Genomic DNA, 23,111 nt, shown 5'->3' on the forward strand with positions numbered 1-23,111 from the left:
TTTTATATTTGACCGTGAGTGATTCTGAAGTCAAGTTTTCATTATGCTAGAAAATCCCAGGACATGGGGAATGATACAATGATGATAATGTGCTACATAATCACCAATCAGGATGTATGACAAAGAGGAGACACAAGCAGCAGCCATGAATGCCAGGGAGGGCATTTTCCTGGCTGTAGATAATAAAAAGAAAAGTATCTCAATACTGTTGAACTTGTGGACAGCAGGCCATTGACTGCTGGCCAAACTAATGGATTTGTCTGAGGTAATAGATGAGGCAAGGGAATGTTTAACATCTGATATTTCCTAATATAAGTTATCTGTGATTTAAAAATGATCAGGCCATATCCTATTGTAACCAAATAGCCAGCTGAACTCCACAAGGATCGGGTTTGTACATGCATTTCTTTAACATTTACTTGGAATTTTGATGATTTGATTTGATCCTCTGGCTCACAATACAATAATACAGAAATCGAGAAAATTCAGACTTTTATTGCAAAATCAAAACGTCTTTCAATGGGCACAGTAAAATGGAGGTCTGCCTATTGGGAATCTGCAAGTGGGTGTCTAAGGGCCTCATTACGATGACGAGCATCTGACCCCCATCGTATAGGGATGGAGACCGCCCAACATGTAGTCTCCGCCCGCCTTATTATGATCCGACATTCGTGAAGGCGGTCAGAAACATACCTTTTTCAATTACAGCTTGTGCTGCGGCCCGGAAAAGTGCAGCAGCACAAGCCACAATGGAAAAAGGCATGTTTTTAAACATCCATGCACTCTGTGCCAGGCACCATGTATGGATATTTTGTGGGTCACAAGGCTCTGCTAGGGGCCTCCAGGTTCCCTTTCTCTCTGCCTTTAAATAGCGGTCGGACTGCCATGTAAAGGCAGAGGGAAAAGGGACATTATGATCCTTACAGCGATGCCTCTGCAGGCACCACCCCCATTGTAGGGATTACGGATGGACCGACAGGCTACTTGACCTCCGACCACTGCGCTCCGATCGACCGCATCATAATGCAGTTGTTGGATGGCCATCCTGGCTGTCGGCCGGACTACTACCAATGGCTTGTCGGTGGTGGTCTACCGGATATCCATATCTGGCCCTTAATGCTGGCCCTATCTGAACACTGCAAAGTCTAAGATCCAAAAAATGGCCACTGGTTTTGCAAGAAACACCTGGAGACATAGCCTTCTACTTTGAAACCTAATTTAAACCTGGTGAACACAGGAAATTGGGCACAATTCCTGAATTACTAATTTAATGTAATGACTCAAAAAATAGTGCATATTCAAATCAAGAAATGGGGGAGTAAGAAGGAGCTTTGATCCATTCAGCTTCCTATTAATCAGTCAAAATCAAATGGGAATGGATCACTTGTACCTGCAACCAGGGTCCACTGTGTTCTATCCATCAGTACTTCAAGAAGTACTTAAAAAACCCTAATTCACGCAGGTAGACTGTTTGTTGGTTTATCTTGGTTCTCCGCCTTTGTTAGGTGCGTGACAGCATCATCATCGGGTCTCTTTTTTGTATGCTTCCTCCACCTGGAGGGAGCCACTGGTTTTGACAGTAGGGATCAGAAATCAATGGTGAGTGAAAAGTGTTCCAGTGAGGTGTGGTGCTCTTTAAAAAGTGATCCTCATACTACCTAAAAATAACATTTTTATTCCATCTGGTGTATGGGAGGACTGTATAAAAAGTGAAGATCGTGTAGCGACGGACTGATTATGAGTCCACCTCACTATCGTAGGTGGTCGACATGTTTCAGCCCTCTATGCGCCCCTTAAGGGTCGTTGGGCTTTCTTCAGGACCTAAGAACAGTGTGAGAATTGGGTGTTGTCCAATTCAATAGATCAGAGTGAATACTCTGAGGTAGAGGCCGGTAGTACCTAAAAGTAAAGAGACAAGCAGTGATATTTACGAGTGTGATAAAATGAATTGTAAAAAGATGGTGATGTGTGTCCTTGTTCAACTTGAACATGTAAAATAAGCAAACATGAGAAAAATGGCAATTCTTTATCTCGTTAAGCAGACAGTAAAAATGGCAAGTCTATAAATGCTGTTTTGCTTGTCCAGGGTTATGGCAACTTGAACAAGAATATAGGCTAATACAATTGAATGAATGCATCTTGAATTCATGGTTCAATATCTGAAGTTAACTTATTGGTTACAGTATGTTCCTCAGGGTTAGCGATGCTACGTGCAGTTAATGTGCGCATCGATGTCGGTGTTTATCTAGTTACACATCTTCGATGATAATGTGTTGAAGTGATGTTCTGGGGGCATTGGGTCTAGGGTATACTCTGGGTGGTAAATAGTTCGATAGCTGTGGTTACGGCATACATATCAGCCTGGAGTCTGTTTCTGTTACAGAGAGGCGCTTATGTCATGGATGAATGTTGTTGTGCTATATACAGTATACTATAGCGCTCCGCTATTATTTTGCCCTGGTTAATTTGCATGGTCTATTCAATCTTTTATTAGAAAGGTGTTTATAATAACGGCATTCCGGCAAATTAATAAGTCACCGAGTAGCGCATGTGTATAAGGCGCGGGTAATAGGGGTTTTGGCAAAGTGTACTAAACTGGTGTCTATTGGTTCAAGGGCGCTTTTGGCGTAAATCAATGCGGTACACGGTGCTGTAAAACAATTCATTTGTGATTGCGTACCTTTTAGAAGTCCCGATTCAGGCTTCAACGGGGCCGCTGCCAGCGCATAACCTGCTGTTGGATTAAGAGTGAAGTTAACAATAGCATCTGGTAAGAGTACATTACGTGTCTTCCAAGGTGCAGTCCAGCGTTGGTCATACCTCATTGGCGGTGCTGCACGACTTGTGCTGGCGCTGATTGCAGGGTCCCGGGTGTTGCGGGATCTCATGTGCAGTCATTAAGTTACTTCATTAGTCATGGAGAGTAACGAAAGACTAACACGATTCTGTGTTCTCAGTAATAAAGGGACTCAGATATTCTAGGGTCAATTCAATTAAACACTTTTCAGGTTTTTGTGAAAAATTAGCCTGGAAAAAAGTGGTGGTGCCGGATCTCGTTGCAATCATTAAGATACTTTACCATTCATGAACTACTAACACGATTCTTTGTTCTTGATAAACTGCCTCCTATATTCCAGGTTTGTTTTTACAGTTTTCCGATTTTAATGAAAAGCTGGGCAGGGCAAAAAATTGTGAAAGATAGGTCAGTGTTTTTGAAGCTAACTTTGTAAATTCCATCCTGTAGATGGTTTTGAGATGGTTTTGAGATTGTGAAGTGAAGCGGGTTGAATGGCCTTCAGATGATACTTAAGTAGCTGAGGAGATATTGAATCTCTACTGTATTAGTTATGAAAGAGTTCATTTTATGCTGAGCCACGGGATGTTATCATTCAGACCTAATGTGTTCGTCTTAAGGTGGTGTACTCGTCTTTGCTCTTTTTCAAAGAGAATCTTCTCCGCATTTTGGGTTGTCCCGGTTAATGTCTCAATGACAACCCTGTGTAGGTCATCGATGGAGTGGCAATGTTCAATGTAATGTGTACTCATTTTGGTCATTTCACGTTTACATTTGACATTGCTTCTATGTTCACAGATCCTCTGCTTGATTTTTTGGCAGGTCATTCCGATTTATCTGAGGTTGCAAGGACAGGTGATCATGTAGACCACATGTGTTGTATTACAATTAGTGTGTTGCCTAATCGTCCATTTCAGTTCTGGGGTCAGTTGTATGCTTTTGGTGGTAGTCGTTAATTTGCATACTGAGCATTGTCCGCATGGATAGTGGCCTGTGACAGGTTGTGTGTTCCACAGTGTATTGGTGGTTTTGCTTATTTGAGGCGCTTGAGATCGTGTGTGCACTAGGATGTCTTTGATGTTTCTTGTTCTTCTGTTTGCAAACCTCGGTTTTGGCCAGTCTAGTGTGCCAGATGTTAGTATGCGCCAGTTTTTGTTTATTATCTTTTTCACTGTATTGCTCGCTGTACTGTAAGTGGTGACACATCAGGGTGTTTTGTGCTGGAGTCTTTTGTATGGATTCGAGTAGGCTTTCTCATGGTTGATTCTTTGCCCTCTTTTGACACTTTGCCACTGTCTTAATTGGGTAGTCCCTTTTGCATAGTTTAGAACACAGATCTTTGGCTTGTGTCTTTTATTCTGTTAGTTCACTGCAATTCCTCTTCAGGCGCAGGAATTGCTGTAAGGTAAATTGTCTCTAAGTGGACGCGGGTGGAAGCTGTTGTAAGAGAGGAGGCTATTTTTTGCAGTAGGTTTGAAAAAGGTCATTGTCTTGATAACGTTGTCTTCTATGTAGACTGTTAGGTCTAAGAAATCAAGTTGTCTTCGATCGGCAGTGTAGGTGAATTTCAAGCACTCATCCTGCGTATTCATCCATTTGTGGAAGTGGCTAAGACTAGATTGGTCGCCTTCCCAGATCACCATGACGTCGTTTGTATACCGCTTCCAGAAACGGATCTTGAGGACTACTCATTATAGTGCTCAAGGAGGCCACGGGCTATGAGAGTCAGATTTGATCATGTTGAGCTATTTTTAGGGCCTACTGGCCTGTATGGCAGGAACTGAGGTGGCAGGGAATGTGTGTTTTGTTCATTCCAGAAAGTGAATGAGCAATAAAGATACCTTTAAATCTTGTAGCATTTGCTGTGTTTGAAGACTGAGATCAAATATCAGTTTATGTCTTCTGACAGATTGCTATTTATTTTATTCTGGAGACTGGAGTTTCCTTTTCTTTCTCCGACTGCAAAGTTAGAGCATTTGGTAAAGTGAACTGTCTGACAATGGTGCTGGACACATGACAGTTGAATAGCTTGTAAATGAACCATACAAGTATTTCAAAACACATTTCAGTAGTGCTAATAATAAATATTTGCTGACACCCGATTTCCACAGGTTGGTTGGAGACTATCTAGTTTTGTCAGTAAAACTACCTTTAAGTGGGAAAGTTTGTGGACATTTCAAAGGAAAATGTCTCTCTGTAAATGGCAATTCACTACCACATCATGTTTTATGAATATTTATTAAAATTGAGAGTTTTTAAATATGAACTAAGAAACATTTTTGCATCCGCTCTGCAGGAACATAGTTTGGTCAGTAAGATTGGGGGGTGTAACAGGGGCGTAACAAAGGCCCCCGCAGCCCCTGCGGTGCGGGGGCCCCCATGCTTACCCATACTGGAAGGGGGCCCCCTCATCCACTACTGATGTGAGTGTGAGGGGCCCCTGGCGTGAATGCATGAGCTCACAAGAGTAGTGCCATTCACCAACAACACTGCACCAAACACTACCCTTGCAGTCTGGAGCAGTGCACTTCAACGCTTAATCAGGGGTAGTAAGCGCTACATACAAAACAATATAGTCATCTTGTAAGTGTGTTTTCTGCACGTGGGTCGACGTGTCTGTAATGTCGCCCCTATGACGAAATAGGCACGACCCCCTGGGTGATACCATTGTTGACCCAGGGTCTGTACTGTATGTGGCGAAACCCCCCCGTGCCCCGCCATAAGTGGGAACGCCGAGAGGGGGTCATGTGACCAAGCTAATAAAGATAAGCCCTCGCGGATGTGACGCCAGAGGCGCGCATACGCAAGAGCTATTTGCCTTCCTAACAACTGGTGTCCGAGTTTTGTTTTGCAGCCTGCGCCACGTGTATTGCCCGCTACCGCGGAACAGAACAGTGACCTCTCATGTGTGGTATTATTTAGTGCAAGGTACTGGTTGAGGGGCAAAGAATCATGTTTTTCTCCTGGAGGGCTCTCTCGCAGGTATGAGACGCAGGCTGGGGGCGGGTAATTGCTTGTATTCTGTGTAGACGGATTGCGGCCCCCAGGGGAAGAAAGGTCAGCGGACTAGTCTTCCCCCGGGGATTTCGCGCAAGGAAGGACAGGGGAGGAAGGGGTGGGATAAGGGGTGGGGTCAAGGGAAGAGGTTAAAGGGGGCTGGGAGAGGAAGTCCTTCCTCTTCCTTTCCCCAGCGCCTCAGGGTGGGCCAGTAAGTTGAGCTTTGGCCACCCGCCCACCCTACAGTAGTGGGACTCGATTTCGGGATGTTAAGTTTTATCAGCGTGCCAGTTTAGGACGGGTTGGGAGAGTGCAGAGCGGATTGGGGAGGGGGGAGGAGTCCATGACGGGCATACTCACCCTTCCCGGGAGGGGGATACTGGTGAAAGGTGGGGGTGCGTCAGACCAGTGTACGACGAATGGAGATGATGGAGGAGTTTGGAAGAGAAGTGAGGAAGCGAATGGGATAAGTGAGGAGGTGCGGTGTGAAGTGGGGATGGAGTATTTGGAGTCTGGGAGAGTATGGAAAATGAGAAGTTATGTTGTTGGGGATTGTTGGGGGGTTTGTGTTATGTTTGGTTATGATTGTCCAACCCTGTCCTAATAAATGGCCTTTTACGCTAACTTACCTGGCGTGGACTGATTATTGCGCGATGCCCGACTCTCCAGCAAGGAATCAAGGTCGGAGTCTACCGCGAGCTCTAATTTTCGATTCCCACTCAGACCGTGCTCAGGGAGAGGCCGTCTCCTCTGATACAGTCAGCCCCCTCTGATGCCCAGTTCTGTCGCCCATCACATGCCCAGACTGTCACTGGTCGGCTCGAGCACAGCAGGCCAGTCGGGCAGTCAGAACTACAACCGCAGAGGCATGGTGTCCTCCTGTGCAAGTCTCCAGGGTCAGTGAAAAACGCAGGTATGTGATCAGCAAAGGCTCTATTGTGGGGCGACCGACGGCGGGGGGTGTCTCCAGGTTATGTCTCCAAGCTGAACGCTCGCCGCAGATGACATCTATAGTCTGCACTCTGCTGATCACCATTCAGGAGCCCGCACGACTCAGCCTTTTACCCTACGCATTCCATAAATTCCCCACCTGTAAAAGAGTAATAAGGATACCTTTTATCCACAGCACTTAGAGACGGCAGAAGCGCTGTGCACTAAAGTGAGTTATTGTGTCATATTTCGTGGGGTGCACTCGGCTCCATGTGGCTCTAAGGGTGCAAGTGTTGAACATGCCAATCTTTATATGTACTGAACACCTCTGTGTGTCTGAGACGTCCATGAATCGCACTGGCAGGCTTCGAGGCACACGGCACAGTGTGTTTGTGCATAGCTCCGACCTGGGGTTCACTCTCTTTCCATCGACTCCCACTGATCATATGACTGACCCGAGGCATGGTTACTAGCCCAGGCTCACCCGAGCAGGCCAAGACCATCCCCACCAACATTGCGTTCTTTGCGTGACACTTAAAATGTTCACACTCCCTATGACTTCTGTGATGTAGCACCCCCACTCTGTACCCTACTACCCCCTCGCTGCCTCCTAGACCACTAGGTGGGGGAGAGTTTGCATTTAACAGGGAAAAGGTAAGGCTTACATTTTTGACATCCTGTGCCACGTCACAGTAGAGACCGTAACACACCCTGAACTGCAACGAAGACATTCACAGTCCTGTGAACCCTCCCACAGAACAAGTCAATCAGAGGTGTATGTTTGGGGAGCTACACCCCACCCCCCCTCAAAATAAATGCATTCTCTAGTCTAGTGAATAGTTAGGTACAGGTGCTTTCAGTTGGGTATGGTGAGGTGGCTGCAGGATTTCACCAATAATTTTACCTGCACACAGAGACAAAAACTCACGCACACACACTCCTCTGCTCTAAAAACTGTTGGTTATTTTACAACATTTTCAACATTTTACAACACATTTTTTTTGAAGGTGTCGAAAGGGGACTGCATAACACAATTGGGCCTGCGGAGTTTTTCAGCGATGTGATGAATAGATTCCTTCACTAATTATCTTTTTAGTCACTTCAGGCGGAGCATTTTCATGTGGACTCCTCCGATTTAACAAGTTGTTTTGGTATATTGTATCTGTTTTTGTATTTGCATTGCTCCTTGCATTTTCCATCTTGTATTTTGTTGTATGTTTGACTTGACTGTTATGTGCACAGCGCTCTGATACCCTGAAGAGCCATGTTCACGCTTCATAAAACTCCACAAGTAAAATAATATAAATAACATGGTGAATGCTGCACAGCTGAAATTTTGCCACTGACAACAGCGATTGCACATAATTCACACAGCCTTTAGATTTTCTTGGGGGCTCAGAGGAAGAAGTGGGTGGCTGTATCATTTGCGAGAGGCTGAGAACAGCGGGGCAGATTTACAAGCCCCCTGCGCCACCAGTACATTTCTTTTTGTGACGTACTGGTAGCGCATTTCACTGCTCCATATTTACAAGGACGGGAAAAGCCACACTGCGTGGCTTTTCCTGTCCTTGTAAATATGGCCCCTTTAAGCTCCAGAGGGGCCCCCTCCAGCACTGTGCTGGAGTGGCTGGCCCACGCCCTGAGAGCTCCTGAATGGGTCCAGAGCGTGGGGGGCCCCCTCCATGTACTTTTCAGGGGGGCCCCCTCAAGTTTCGTTATGCCACTGGGGTGTAAGCTTCAGATTTCCCAGCAATCACGCTGGCATATATTTTTAGAATACATAATAAGGCTTAAGGGCTTAAGAGGCAGAGAAAAGAGAGAGGAGTGCAGATTGTTAGGGGTATTTAAAACAATTGTTTTTAACCTAACCAAGTTTTTAGGCAGGGACGGGAGTGTGTGTGTGTGTTTGTTTGTGTGTGTGTCCTTGTGTGTTTCTCTCTGTATGTGCATGTAAAAATCCAGAGTGAAATCCGACAGACACCTTACCATGCCTAACTGGAAGCACCTGTACTCAACTATTTATACAGAATACATGTTTTAGGGGGGTGTAACACCCCAAACACCTCACCTGATGCTACGCCCCTGCCACTATTAGGGAAGAGGCAAGTCATGAGTCATGTTTACCCTAACATGTGTGCTAGATTTTATTATACACGGAGCAAAAGTTGTCTTTTAAGTCAAACTAAAGAGTGTTTGTATAGCAGACATGCTAAACTCACATATTTGAAGGCTCTCTCCTTTTTGATAATAAAAAAGGCTACCTGGTGAAATTAAATATTTGACCAGGATTACACAATTTGAGACCAGTTTTTTGGTCATGCACATTATAGTTAGGTCGAGACTACTCAGGTCACCACACCTGCAGTTCTGGTAAAACCAATTCCGATTTTTTTGAGGGCTGCATCATTACATATGGGTAGGAAAAAATCTTCTCCCTGTTTGATTCATCTGTGGCAGGACAATAATGTCAGTCATTCTGCTAAAAAGTAGGCCTGGGCGAAAATTTCGTTCCGTTCGCGGAAATTGCGATAATTTGACATTTTCGCGTTCCGCGGAGAGTGCGAAAATGTCAAAATTTCCGGTTTCCGCAGCTTGGCGATAATTTGTTTCTTGCTCGCGCTGTAAAATAATACATTCTCGCGCGCACGCGATCACCTTACCTGAATCCCTGCGTTCGCCGACAAGTTTTCTTGATCCGGTCGCGTTCTTCATGAGATGTATTGTTTTTAGCCATTTGTGGTGTCTCGCGACAGTTCGCGCCCGCAGTGACGTCATGCGTCGCGCGATCACGTCTTTCTTCTCGCGATCATGCACCGCGAGACAACTCAAAACAAGATGGCCGCGCCCGCAAGCAACCACATGGGTAATTTGTAGACCCGCAACCATGCAGAAAATCTCGCGAACATGCGGGAAAAAAGCTTCCGCATCTTCGCGATATTTCCGCTTGTTTGCGATAATTTTAAACATTTTCGCGATAATTTGCGAAAGTTAATTTCGCAAATTCCGCCCACCCCTACTAAAAAGCCAAGAATGGTATGGCGTGCCTGCCACTGGTTGACTATGTCCGTCGCTTGTTCGAGTAGTACTGCACCTAGTTAAGCTCTGTTCAAGGTGCTCTGCATCAGTCAGTGTTGGACCTAGGATACAGAACCCAAACAATTGGCAGGAAGGTTGATTCAATATCACCCGGCCACATCCCTCAGGCCTGTCTGTCTCACATCATAAGCTGCTTCTGCTGACAGTTAGGACAACAGATACTTACATAGGCAGTTCTCGCCTTTCATTCTTTGTAACTAGTGATTAAAACGTATTTTTTAGAAATACATGTTGAATGAGTGTCTTTGTTACAGGTAACTTCAATTTTAGAAAACCCCGTTGATATCTTCCTATTAAAAAGAGATTTGGACTGCCATCAGAATGAGGACTGCATTTGCCCGTGTACCATAACACTCATTCTGTCGTGTTTAGCATAATGTCACAGTATCACTTTCCCCTCTGCATTTTCCTAAGTATAGATTATGTTTACCCATTCTTTTTAATATTAGATGTGTCCATCTTTTGATCAGGTTACTTCGACTAAATCTGATTAATTACAAGAGCATTATTTTATAAGCTTATGTTTCACTTGTTACAATAACGTGTTCTTTATGTTTGCAGACACAACAGCAACCTATGAAGAGGGTAAAGACGATGAGCTAATTCCACCACTAGATCACTGCATAAGGACAAAGTAAGCCAACCTCTTTCAGACGCTTGTAATATATCGGTTTTTTATGAAGAGAGTTAATTTTTGATTAAAAGAGTGCCTCACAGACCTGAAATCTTTGGCAAGTTTTACTTAGGCTGCATACTGATTTTTCTTCTTGTTGATTTATTGAAGTCTTTTGAAGAGGGAAAATCTTACTTTTTCCTGTAATCGCTTATTATCTTATAGTAGAATAGATGTAGACCAGGAAACTGAATGTGCTAGTGCACAGTAGATTCGCAAGCACTATATTGTGTAAACTCTTGTAAACTCTAGGTGTCACTTGTATCCCTAGGTTGATTCACTCGTCCCACATCGTACCACATTGCACCTTCCTCACAGTGCAGCTCTTATACCATTGCCCTTACCTTCCCCACCGCTCTATCGTCTTTGATTTGGGCATCTAATTGACTGGGCTCCTGTGTGCTGGTGTGGCTAAAGTGGCTCCATACGCTCCCTACTGTTCTTACCTCATGTGCATTTATTTGAGCTCATGCACAGTTGTTCTCTTCGTTTCGTCACTATCAAGATGGCATTTTTCAACACCATAACATCGGCCAGGCGAATAAGTGAGCTTTAGACCTTGTCAGCGGTTCCACCTTATATATCTTTTTTCCCAAGATGAATTAGTCCTGCGGACAAAAGCGACATTCGTGCTTAAGGTAGTGACACCCTTCCACCTAGGGCTGTCACCTTGCCAGCTTGCTATGCACCCCACCACTCTTCAAAGGAGAAAGAACGGCTCCACCGCCTTGAAACTAAGAGGGTCCTAAGCTTTTATGTAGATCGAACCAGAGACTACTGACAGGAGGACAACATTTTCATCAGTTTCTCTTGGGCTAAGAAAGACAAAGTAGTGCTAAAGAGGAACACCTCAAAATGGATTTTGTTATACATCAAGATCTTCTACGAGCTGGACAAGAAACAGCCTCTGGAAGGCTTGCATGCGGTAAAATGGGAACTTCACCCTATCTGACCTGCAGGATTCCTGGTCTGAGGCAATCCACAGACTAGAGGAGGTACTGCTTTGATATCTATTTAGAAGGTGAAGAGTCTGGGGTTAGAAGTCTATAGCAGAAGAAAAAGTTACTTGCCTTCAATATGCCTGTTCTGGTACAGACTCTATTGAACCGCAGCTTCCTCACCAACCCACCCTCCTCCTCATTCTGTGGAATGGCCTCATACTGCCGATTAATAGGATTCCAAATCTAAACATCTGCACACTGTCCTATCTGATTTCCATAGCTTTGTGTGCAATAGAGATTAGAATGAAATTGACATCAGCACATGTAGGTGCATATACATTGGGGCCCGTCGTCATATCCGGAGTGGACAGATCTGATGCAAAGCCACACAACACCACCTGTCGATGTGAAAGAGAATTGCTGAAAAGTTTCTGGAATCAGTCTGGCTCCTGGCTAAAATGGTGAGGACTCTGTGATAAGATAGTCTCTACTAGAAAAGGTTTTTTCAAAAGTAAGTAACGTGTTCTTTCATGATATCTTCATTGATAAATTTAAGTACTGAATAGAACAGCAAGTCCATTCATTCAAAGCATGGTGGAAAAAAGTGAAATATCATGTTCTACTCAAAGTGGTTTCCCCTTAGAAGCCTGGCCCACTTCAACGTCAGACCTATAGACTATGTGTTATAGTAGAATGTTTAGAATGCTTTCTCTGACTGTATTCTATTTCCATGGTTTCAATTACTATGCCCTGTTTGTATCTGGATAAATGCTTCTTGTTGTTCCACGTTTTGAAGAGCAGTTCTTTCTCAGTTACACTGCTGCTCTTCAGGAGGTGGATGCTCCAATAAACTACTCTACAACTTCATATGAAAGTTTCCGTGGATTACTTCTTATTACATATTGGCGACGATTTGGGATTCCTTACCTGTCTCTAGATGCTGGAGCATCCACCCCGCACTTCATTTGGATTGTTTTTCATCCGTTTCCTTGCAATTTGTTTCCTCGTTCTTCTCGGTACTCTGCCAGTATCGACGTGTTTCCATTGACTGAATTGGTAATGGAGTTATACCTCGTCCATCCAGAGTTTGCGCCCCATATTTTCTGTTTCCTGAGCACAGACTACCTTTTGTCTGTGAATTTCACCAAGCTGAATGCCTTTTTGTGCCTGCTGTCCATAATATCGCTGAGCCGCCTGCCTTTCTGTGCCTAATTGTAACTTCGTAGCACCTCTTGAAGCCTACGATATTTTGTTTGATCTCTGAGGACTGCAATTTCACTTATTCCTCATGCGGCTCTACTTTCCGAAGAGCTTGCGCTGTTTGTTTTCAACGCGCTCTCCAACGTTCTGTCTTCACTTCAAGTAACCGAAGTACGTCACGGTGACCTGCCTCTACGACTGGACTTACATCACGCTGACATTTGCCTCGCAACATTTCCTGCCACATCATCACGTCTCCTCATGGCTAATTGGTTCTGGGTTCCTATGTGATACTGCGTGCCTCGGTGACACGCACACCTTGTTAACCCTTTCTTTTCTGTTTGCCTCAGTGACACGCTCATCTTTTGTCATTTTTCTTTCCTTTTAATCTGTATTTTCTCGCTTCTTTGTATTTTCACTGCTTTATTGCTGTTCTATCTACTTCCACTTTAACTGTTATAGCTTTATTTATTTTTTAATTACACTATGAACACTGTGTGTGGTAATCCTCCACTCCCTTTTATTCTGGTCCCAATCAACCAAGTTTGAAATGGGAGAAATGGTATAGGCACTTTAGTAATTATTTATTAGCCATTAATGGAGACAGTTTCAGTGCAAAGAAATAAAGCCTTGCTTTTAAATACATTAGGAGGTCATGCCGAATATGTTTTTGAACACTTACTTCCCTCTCCTAAATCAGTAGGTATGGAGAGTGGTGATTATGATTGCTTCACAGAGGTAATAGAGAGACTTAAAAAAAGATTTACTGATCAACCACATATTGTCATGGAGAGATATAATTTTTATACTCGACATCAATTGATTAATGAGTCAGTTGATGCTTATGTTGAATGTTTAAGAGTGTTAGAGGCAGAATGTGATTTTGGGGCACAGGTAGATAAATATATTCATGATCAATTAACTATACGGTGCTCTAATGAAAAAATTCAAGCGCAACTTTTAAAAAGGCAACGTAATTCATCCTCACAAGAGGCAATTGAAATTGCCAAAAGTGTGGAACGATCCATTCATTCATTCAATACTCTTAATGTAGATAATTTATCTTCAGGTGTAGCGGCTATTAGTGCAAAAGACTCTTATGTTACACTTTGTCATTTTATAACCAAACCCAGCAAACCATCTACATCACATAACCCTGTTAATAAACAACTTTTAAACTCAGGTAAACTATTGTGCACTCGTGGTTCTAAATCTCATTCTTTTCAGTTTAGGCATTGCCCAGCTAGGGGTAAAAAGTGCTTCAAATGTAAAAAGTTAGGTCATTTTGGTGCGTGGTGTCAAGCCAATAGGAGAGTGGCTAGTCTTGCTGATGAGGAAATTGTTGATGAAGCAAATAATGAACCAACTTTTGTAAACAGCATCATTTGTATATTAGAAGATGTATCTCAATCTCATAAATTAGGTCAAGTATCTGTTAATGTTTATAAAAATATTGATTCAGAACCTTATGTTCCTCCCATGTGTACCATTATTATTGATGACAAAATGGTGGAAGTCATGGCAGACTCTGGCTTCCCCTATACAATCATTTCTAATTCATTTTTCAATAAGTCTTAGAAAGACAAACTGCTTGAACCTAATGATATTCGTGTTTATGGTTTTGGGGCAAATAAATTGAAATGCTGGGATATTTTGTCTCTGATATTTCTTTTGCGCAAAAAACTATTTTTGGGAAAGTGTATGTTGCTGTTGATAGATTGCAATGTGCTAGGGTGGAAACACCAAGGTAAATTTAATATTACTTTGCGTTCTAATCCCAAAGTATAAGTATGTATGGTGGAAGATCTACAGGTTGTGCATGATGATTTTCAAAACAATGAGAAAATGGTTAAGTCTATTCTCAACAGACATAAAGAATTTTTAAAAAAAGAATTAGGAAAATTCAAAGGATTTTCACACAAAATAGTATTAAAAACAAATGCTGTTCCGTCTAAACACAAGCTGAGAAATGTTCCCTTATCTGTGAGAAATGAATTGGCTGACATGATCAAAAAATTATGCGCTGATGGAGTAATAGAACCCATCAATGCTTCGGAATGGATTTCTCCAATTGGTCTAGTTAAGAAACGGAAGGGAGAACTTAGAATGTGCATTGATTTGAGATCAACAAACAAACAAATTGTTATGGAATGTCACCCATGACCTAAGGTACAAGACTTACTAGCCAAATTGGATGGTGCTAATTTTTTACCACCATCGTTCTCAAATCAGCGTATCATCAAATAGAGTTAACAGAGGATTCAAGAGACATCACTACTTTTATTACACCTGAGGGAACTTTTACATACATTAGAATGCCTTTTGGCCTGTCATCAGCAACATCAGTGTTTCAGAAGCTTATGAATTGCTTGTTCGGAGACACTGATAGAGTGGTAGCGTTTCAAGACGATATCCTAATATTTTCTGATACTATTGAGAAACATCTTTAAACAGTAGATAAAGTATTATCTGTGTTGGAAGATAAAGGTATGATGATTCGTCTAGATAAATGTAACTTCTTCTCGTCTAATGTTGAATATTTGGGTCATCAAATTAATGGCAATGAAATTTCCCCCAAGAAGGATCTTCTTGTCTCTATTAAGAAAATGAACGATCCTCAAGATAAAGAACAACTTAAATCCTTTTTAGGGTTATGTGAATACTATTCAAGGTTTGTTCCAAAATTCTCTGACATTGTTTTTCCCTTAAGATTGTTACTTAGAAAAGGCAGTAAATTTATTTGGACCCCGGATCACTCACAAGCTCTTAGTGCCATAAAATCTGCTATCATTGGGTGTAATCCATTGTCTCCTTTTTCATCATCTACTACTAATGTTGTCACTGTTGATGCAAGCACCATCGGTCTCGGTGCTGTACTCAGTCAGGTTAAAGCTGGCAAAGAAGTCATCATTGCTTTTGCTTCAAGACCTTTGCCAATTGCTGAGTCAAAGTACTCCACCATTGAAAGAGAAACCCTAGGTTGTTCACGGGCAGTTGAACGTTTTAAAACCTATTTGTGGTGCATGTTTTTTAAACTTAAAACTGACCACAAGCCTTTAATATCTCTTTTATCTAACAATGGTGTAGGGAAAGCTTCTTCAAGATTAGTTCACATTCTGGCTAAACTATATGAGTACAATTTTGAAGTCATTTACATTACTGGTTCTCAAAATATGAGAGCTGATTGTTTGTCCAGGTTGTTGTCAGATTCTCTAACCCAAAGTCAATTAGAATGTTTTGAAGAATGTGTTGTAGCATCTGTTGATGATATGGTCCTTTCAATGTCTCAAGTTATCTCAAAAGAGGAATGGTCGAAAGCCACGGATGAGGATGGAGACTTAAAGATATTGCAAAAGTACATTGTTGAAGGATGGCCACTAGAAAGAAATTTACCCAAAGAAATGGCTGTTTTTTGGAAAGTTAGAGAAGAACTGTCTATGAATGAATGTCTTATTTAAAAAGGTGATTCCTTTATGCCTCCAATAGCCATAAGAAAGAAACTTATGTCTACTGCTCATTTAGGTCATTTTGGTCACTTCAGCACTATTAAAAAGTTAGAGACTTGTTTTGGTGGCCTTATATGGACAGTTGTGTAATTAACTTTGTTAAAAATTGTCCCCTGTGTGCTGATTCTGATAAAGTTTTAAAGCTACAACACACAGATTTTGTGCAAGTCCAATTTCCAGACAATCCATGGGACAAAATTGCAATTGATGTCCTAGGTCCTTACAAAGGAATTTCAACTGAGAAGTTGTATATTCTAATTGCCATTTATTATTTCTCTAAGTGGGTTGAAATCAAATGGGTCAATCAGTCTGATTCCTTATCTATTATTGAGTTTCTGCAGGAAATTAAAAAAAAGAAGGTTTACCATCAACTATTGTATCCGATAACAGACCTCAATTCACCACACGTGTGTTTGCTGATTTTCTCAAAAGTGCCAATATTTTCCATGTCAAAACTGCTCTTTACTCCCCAAATATAAATGGCCTTGTAGAAAGGTTTAACAAAACCTTAGTGGAGGGTATTCAATTGGCCGTTAAATCTCGCATTGATGTTACAGCTCACGTAGCAGAATTGGTTTGTTCTTATCTGTGCACTCCACACTGTACCACTACGTTTTCTCTTTTTGTGCTATTAAAAGGTAGGAAAACCAGAAAAGAATTATCTCTTTCATGGGCTAAATCTTTTGAACCTAACTTGGATATAAATAAAATACATATGTCCGTCAAGCAAAATTGCAACAACTTCAAACATCCTGCTAATACTAAACAGCCTGTATTGCATGTAGGTGATAAGGTCAAAATCAAATTACCTGTACATGAAAAAAAAGGACAATCAACATTTTCTGATGTTTTTATTATTCATAAGGTTGGTAAAACGTCTGTGCATTTGAACAGTGGTTCTTGGTGGAGCATTTCTATAATTGCTAAAGTTAATGTAACCCAATGCCCAAACATCTTTGTGCTCTTCTAACCCAGACTTTTCCAGTGATTCTGTTATTTCGGAAAAAGGAAAGGAATCAACATGTTCTCAGTCTTTTGTAAATGTTGATGTTGACAATATTGTTTCTCCTTCCAGTTCTTCCAAGTCGTCTGGCACTAGAAGACAAAAAATGTTACTTAAAAAATTTGAAGATTTTGTATTATATTAATGGTATCTCTCCCTTGCATTTCTTTCTTTTTTTTCTTTTTATTGTAAGGAAGGAAGATATGTTATAGTAGAATGTTTAGAATGCTTTATCTAACTGTATTCTATTTCCATGGTTTCAATTACTATGCCCTGTTTGTATCTGTTTAAATGCTTCTTGTTGTTCTACGTTCTGAAGAGCAGTTTTCTCAGTTACACTGCTGCTCTTCAGGAGGTGGGTGCTCCAATAAACTACTCTACAACTTCATAAAGTTTCCGTGGATTACTTCTTTACACTATGGCTTTAGACAATAGTGTTTCGTTATTGTGTGGACTGACCTTCAGGTAGTTGCTTTGAAGAACTCTGCTTATATTTCTTATTAAAGTAGTAGTTGCAACTTTAGCTTTGGCATAGTGAGCTTTGGGCCTACCCTTTATGGCTTTCTGACAGCAAAACAAGATTCAGGAGATACTGCATTTAGAAATCAATTGTTCTGCAGTGGATGTTCTTGTTTGAACAGGTCCATAATACATGAAACCCCTTCCTACTGTTTTGATTTTGACTTGACCTTTTTGTGTATGCCACGTTTTTGACTTTTAACTCTGTTTTATTCTCCTGCCATTAGGTAATTAGTTTTGTTTCCCACTATGGTCACCCCACATAATTTTTTGCGGCACTTTTAACAACTTTAATATTTCTGTTAGTGTTTTTACCATATTACATGTGGTTTGCTAAGTCCTTAGCCCACTTGATGGTGTTGTGTTTGGTTGGAACATTATGGGGCCGATTCCGATCCTGGAAAAATTTCCCCCGTACGAATCGTATCCGTTTTTTTTTCCGTACGAATCGTACAAGTAGCGTACAAACTGCCAAGTACGATTCGCATGGGAAAAACTCCATAGGAATCACATCGGGAACATTTCCCCACATGTCCTCGGGTCGGAAAATGTGTCCGACACATCCCCGGACGATTTACCGTACGAATCAGAAAAATGAAGTCCGACCGCGCAAGTACGATCACTCCCGTCCTTTCGATTTTACAACTGTATGGAAAAAACACCGTACGGACCGAACTCCTATAGCAACCATGGAGACATGTGCCCGCATACGCGCCGAACACCCCACCCCAGACCCCCTATGTACGCGCAGAACACCCCCCAGCCCTCGTATGTACGCGCCGAACCCCCCCCATCCCCCGCATGTACGCGCCAAACGATCCCCGGCCGCGGATGTACGTGCCGAACCCCCACCAGTGTATGTATGGGTGTACCCCCACCCGTGTATGTATGGAGCGTACCCACACCCCACCAGTGTATGTACAGAGCGTACCCCCACCCGTGTATGTACGGACCGTACCCCCACCCGTGTATGAATGGAGCATACCCACACCCCACCAGTGTATGTACGGAGCGTACCCCCACCCATGTATGTACGGAGCGTACCCCCACCAGTGTATGTACGGACCATACCCCCACCCGTGTATGAATGGAGCGTACCAACACCCCACCAGTGTATGTACGGAGCGTACCCCCACCCGTGTATGTACGGACCGTACCCCCACCTGTGTATGCATGGAGCGTACCAACTCCCCACCCGTGTATGTAGGGACCGTACCCCCACCCGTGTATGAATGGAGCGTACCCGCACCCCACCAGTGTATGTACGGAGCATACCCCCACCAGTGTATGTACGGAGTGTACCCCCACCCGTGTATGTACGGAGCGTACCGCCACCCATGTATGTACGGACCGTACCCCCACCCGTGTATGTACGGAGCGTACCCCCACCCGTGTATGTACGGAGCGTACCCCCACCCGTGTATGTACGGAGCGTACCCCCACCAGTGTATGTACGGACCGTACCCCCAACGGTGTATGAATGGAGCGTACCAACACCCCACCAGTGTATGTACGGAGCGTACACCCAGCCCCCCCTGTATGTACGGTGCGAAACACCACCACCAATGGACGGTGCGGACCAACATTCTGTCCGTGTCTGTACGCACCCTACCCCAGGCCCCCACACCAGCACCCTCACCCAACATCGTGCAATACGAGTCGTACTAAGCCATAGCAAAGGACAGCACTGTACAACAACATGGCCCATGTACGCACCGTACAGACGCAAAAAACACTCGTACTGAACCAGGACAAACCAAAAAAACACAAGGAGAGTCAATTCGATGCACACAACACCACAAAACATGTCCAACAAGCCCAAATACATCCTATACACTGACCTGCAACTGACAAACAGCTAACGGACATGACCCGTGTACTCCGTCGGATTGCCGAAAACATGGGCAACCCTCCCTGTGCCACCAGGCGAAGAACATCACCACCCACAGGGAGGGATCAGGAGGAGGAGGATTCATCCGACGGAGCATCACAAGCATTGTCACGGCCTGCTTCTGAGGGTCCCCGCAGGAGGGTGGGTCGTCCACGCAAAAGACCGTAAGAGTCAGCGGAACATCACCATCTCCCACGTCACCTGGCCTGGCACCTGGCCCTCTGGCCCAACAGCAGCACATCAGCAAATGACATTCTCTGCCCCACATGGCCTTGCTGGTCACTGTCTGACCAATGTTGACAAAGACTGTGGCATAGACTCTGATGACTTTCAATGGCAAGGATACCAACTCCCCCTGTGAACTTTGGATTCTACACTCCCGCCAAGCACCTCTTGTCATCCCCCCAAACACGTGCCCCACCACAAATAAAAATCATCACAATCACGAGATGATGCAGTCATTTTGCATTATTCCACTACATGTGTGTGTTGTAAAGTCAAACCATGCCTGATTTCAGAAGTAACTCCAACCATCCATACCCTGGGGTCTGAGTCTGGCACAGGACACACATGGGTCACAATGTATCATCCAATACAGACATGGAGCACCATACTCACCCGTGATGGGCCCAACCAGCTGAGGGGGTGCCCGCACAACTGTGCCTACAGACCTATTTAGAAGAGCCAACAGTCATGCGCAGAGGTCAGGGATCATGTGTAGTGTCCTGGGGTGGGAGTCCCAGGTATGTGTAGACACGTGGCAGAACCATGTCCTGCATGCTTTAGTCAGGTGGATGTGGAGAATGGTAGGCCGGCCAAGGTTGGATGCATGGAGATGGCACAATGGGGTGTTGGATCACAGTGCCACAAGGTTGTGTTGTGGTTGTGGGCTGCATCCTGAGTGTGTGCGTGGATTGAGAAGGTCATCCTGCAGCTGGCAGTGATCCATTCCCCCCATCTCTGTTGGACGTTGATGTGGCCTGGTCGCCGGATGTAGAAGCAGAGCTGTGCAGATGCACCCTGGATGTGGACAAGTATCATGGGAGTTGTAACGCACATGTCCGTAGAGTGCAGGGTAGGATTAGACACGGATGTCGTAGTTGACCTGGGGGATGGTCTCCTTCTTGCCTTGAGGTGGATGGAACTGGGGATCTTGTGCATAATGCAGAGTGTGCTGCAGCATGAGGCACAGATGCTGCTGATCAGCATAGCACATGTCAGCAAGCAATCCATGATGAACACCAGCTCGTTTGCGTGGACACTGGGTGCCCTTGCTGCAGGGCCTGCAGCAGCATGCGACATGTCAAGAAAACAATGCCACAAGTAGCACACAAAGACAAGAATCTCAGGAAGGAACTATGCAAAAGGTGTATGTCAAGGAAGGGACGTCTGGTTCAACATGGCACACACACACACAATGGATTCACATGCAGCACAGTGGCCGTCGTGGATACTGACATGCCACAATACCTACACAGCCATGGACATCATGCACAATACAGATTCTAATCCCTGACAAACAGCTTGCATCTTGCTACTCTACACATAGACTCATCTCTGAGAACAATGCCAGACATGCCGCATGCACAGTGGCAACAGACCACCATTGACAGAGATGAGGCACCTTGGAGGCAGAGGGACACCTTTATTACTCATGTGTGTCGGAATGCTAATGCAACTCTGTCAACACATACACAGGTCATGTGGATGAACACGTGGGACCAACACTGGCACCCCCCTTTGCACCACAGATGCTGGAAATCCATAGAACTGGCACACAAGTGACGGGTTACAGCTAAACACCCCCTGCTGCTCACGGAGAGGCTGCTATACACCATTGAGCCCCTAATGGGGAATTCACACACCATGTCAACCCGGTGCAACCCGTATGTTTCCGAGGGCAGTGTTACACACATTGATGGCTTCATCACAATCCACAATCCCATTACAGATGACTGTCACCAAGTCTGACCATCAATTCAGGTGAATTCAGCTCCATGTCATGTGCCCCATGGTGATTCTACATCTATGTAAGGTATCCAAACATGAACAGGAGCAGTGCACACACATTCAAAACAAATACCACTCCCAAAAAGCCGTGCTGCATCCCTTCCCCTAAGGAGATTTTCAAACTTGTCCGTGCATGTAACGCTGATTCAGCACATGTTGCTGTGTTCATGAGGAATAGCAGGAGCACAACAATGCCACCAGCAGACAGCATGTGCATGTACCTGTGGATGAGAGACACACCAGAAGTCAGCCAAAAGAAGCACATCCGCATGCATGTGCATGTACTCGACACGTATAAGGTTGTCAACATGCTAGGTGACAATGATGACTCTGGAAAAACATTCTTCCATTGCACCATCACTCGAGTGACACACCCAAACACACCTCTGACTCACTTGGCAGACATGCAGATGGACATACACATTGCAACACATGCCACACACGGCACAATGCGTGCACACTCAGACACTGGAACTCACCACTAAGCAAAGAAGTTGCGTATGAGCCGACTCCGGATGTCCTCTACCGCCTCCTACTCCTCCACATCACTTGCCTCGTGACCAAGCCCTTCATCCTCCACGGGTGGATGGTCCTGCTCATCTGGATCCAGGATGAGTGGCACAGCTTTCTCCACTGCCATGTTGTGCAGCATGCAGCACACGAGGAAGATCTTGCAGACCTTCACCGGTGCATATGGGAGTGCGCCACCGGTCTTGTGGAGGCAACGGAATCAGCTCTTCAGGAGGCCAAACGTCCTCTCTATCACTCGCCTGGTCCGCCCATGGGCGTTGTTGTAGCGGTGATCGGCAGCCGTGCTGGGGTTGCGGAGAGGCGTGATCAGCCATGGCATGTTGGGATAGCCAGCGTCCCCTACATGGAAACATTATGGACAACAGTGGGTCAGGAGAAGCAGTAAGACAGGAAGATGACGTTAAATACAGGACTGCCAGAGTATACCCACCAACAATACATGCTCGTTCGTTGCGCAGCTGCAGCATCATTTCAGGCACCCTGCTACGCCTCATGATGTAGGCATCGTGTGCTGATCCTGGAAAACGAGCACAGACATGTGAAATAAACCATGTTGGCAAGACACACCACAAGGGCATTAATGGAGTGGTAATGCTTGCGGTTCCTATACGCTACCTCCTGTGCCTGTGGTGGTACCAAAGCCACATGTGGTCCATCTATGGACCCAATGACATGGGGCATCCCTCCCAGGGCATAGAACTCACGCTTGACACCTGTCAACTGCTCAGGAGTTGGGAATTTTATGAACTCATCCAGGTGATCCAACATGGCCTCTATAAAATCATGCAGAACACGGCTGAACATGGTTTGGGACATGCCACCAACATGGGCAATGGTATGTTGAAAGGTACCCGTGGCAAAGAAATGTAGGGCTGCCATCACCTTCATCTTGGGTGTCAGTGCAGTAGGATACCTGTGTAGCAGTTGGAGGTGTGGTGCCAGCCGTGTCGTCAAGTCCTCAATCAAATGTTGGGGGAAGCGGTAGCGGCGTATACAGTCATGTTCCCTCAGGTCAGCCAA

At 44.3% G+C, this 23,111-nt stretch overlaps 1 protein-coding gene across 3 annotated transcripts in view; it reads left to right on the top strand.

The window, feature by feature from the left end:
* MINDY4 (MINDY lysine 48 deubiquitinase 4) overlaps window positions 1–23,111 on the top strand; it is a 512,572-nt gene that overhangs the window by 477,765 nt on the left and 11,696 nt on the right. For all 3 annotated transcript variants that reach the window (XM_085628881.1, XM_085628884.1, XM_085628882.1), the window contains exon 17: window positions 10,379–10,451. In XM_085628881.1, the coding sequence (XP_085485007.1) occupies window positions 10,379–10,451 (73 nt within the window). The remainder of the gene's footprint in view (window positions 1–10,378; window positions 10,452–23,111) is intronic.

The sequence above is a fragment of the Triturus cristatus genome, chromosome 10 (genome assembly GCF_964204655.1).
Source record: "Triturus cristatus chromosome 10, aTriCri1.1, whole genome shotgun sequence".
Lineage (NCBI taxonomy): Eukaryota > Metazoa > Chordata > Amphibia > Caudata > Salamandridae > Triturus > Triturus cristatus.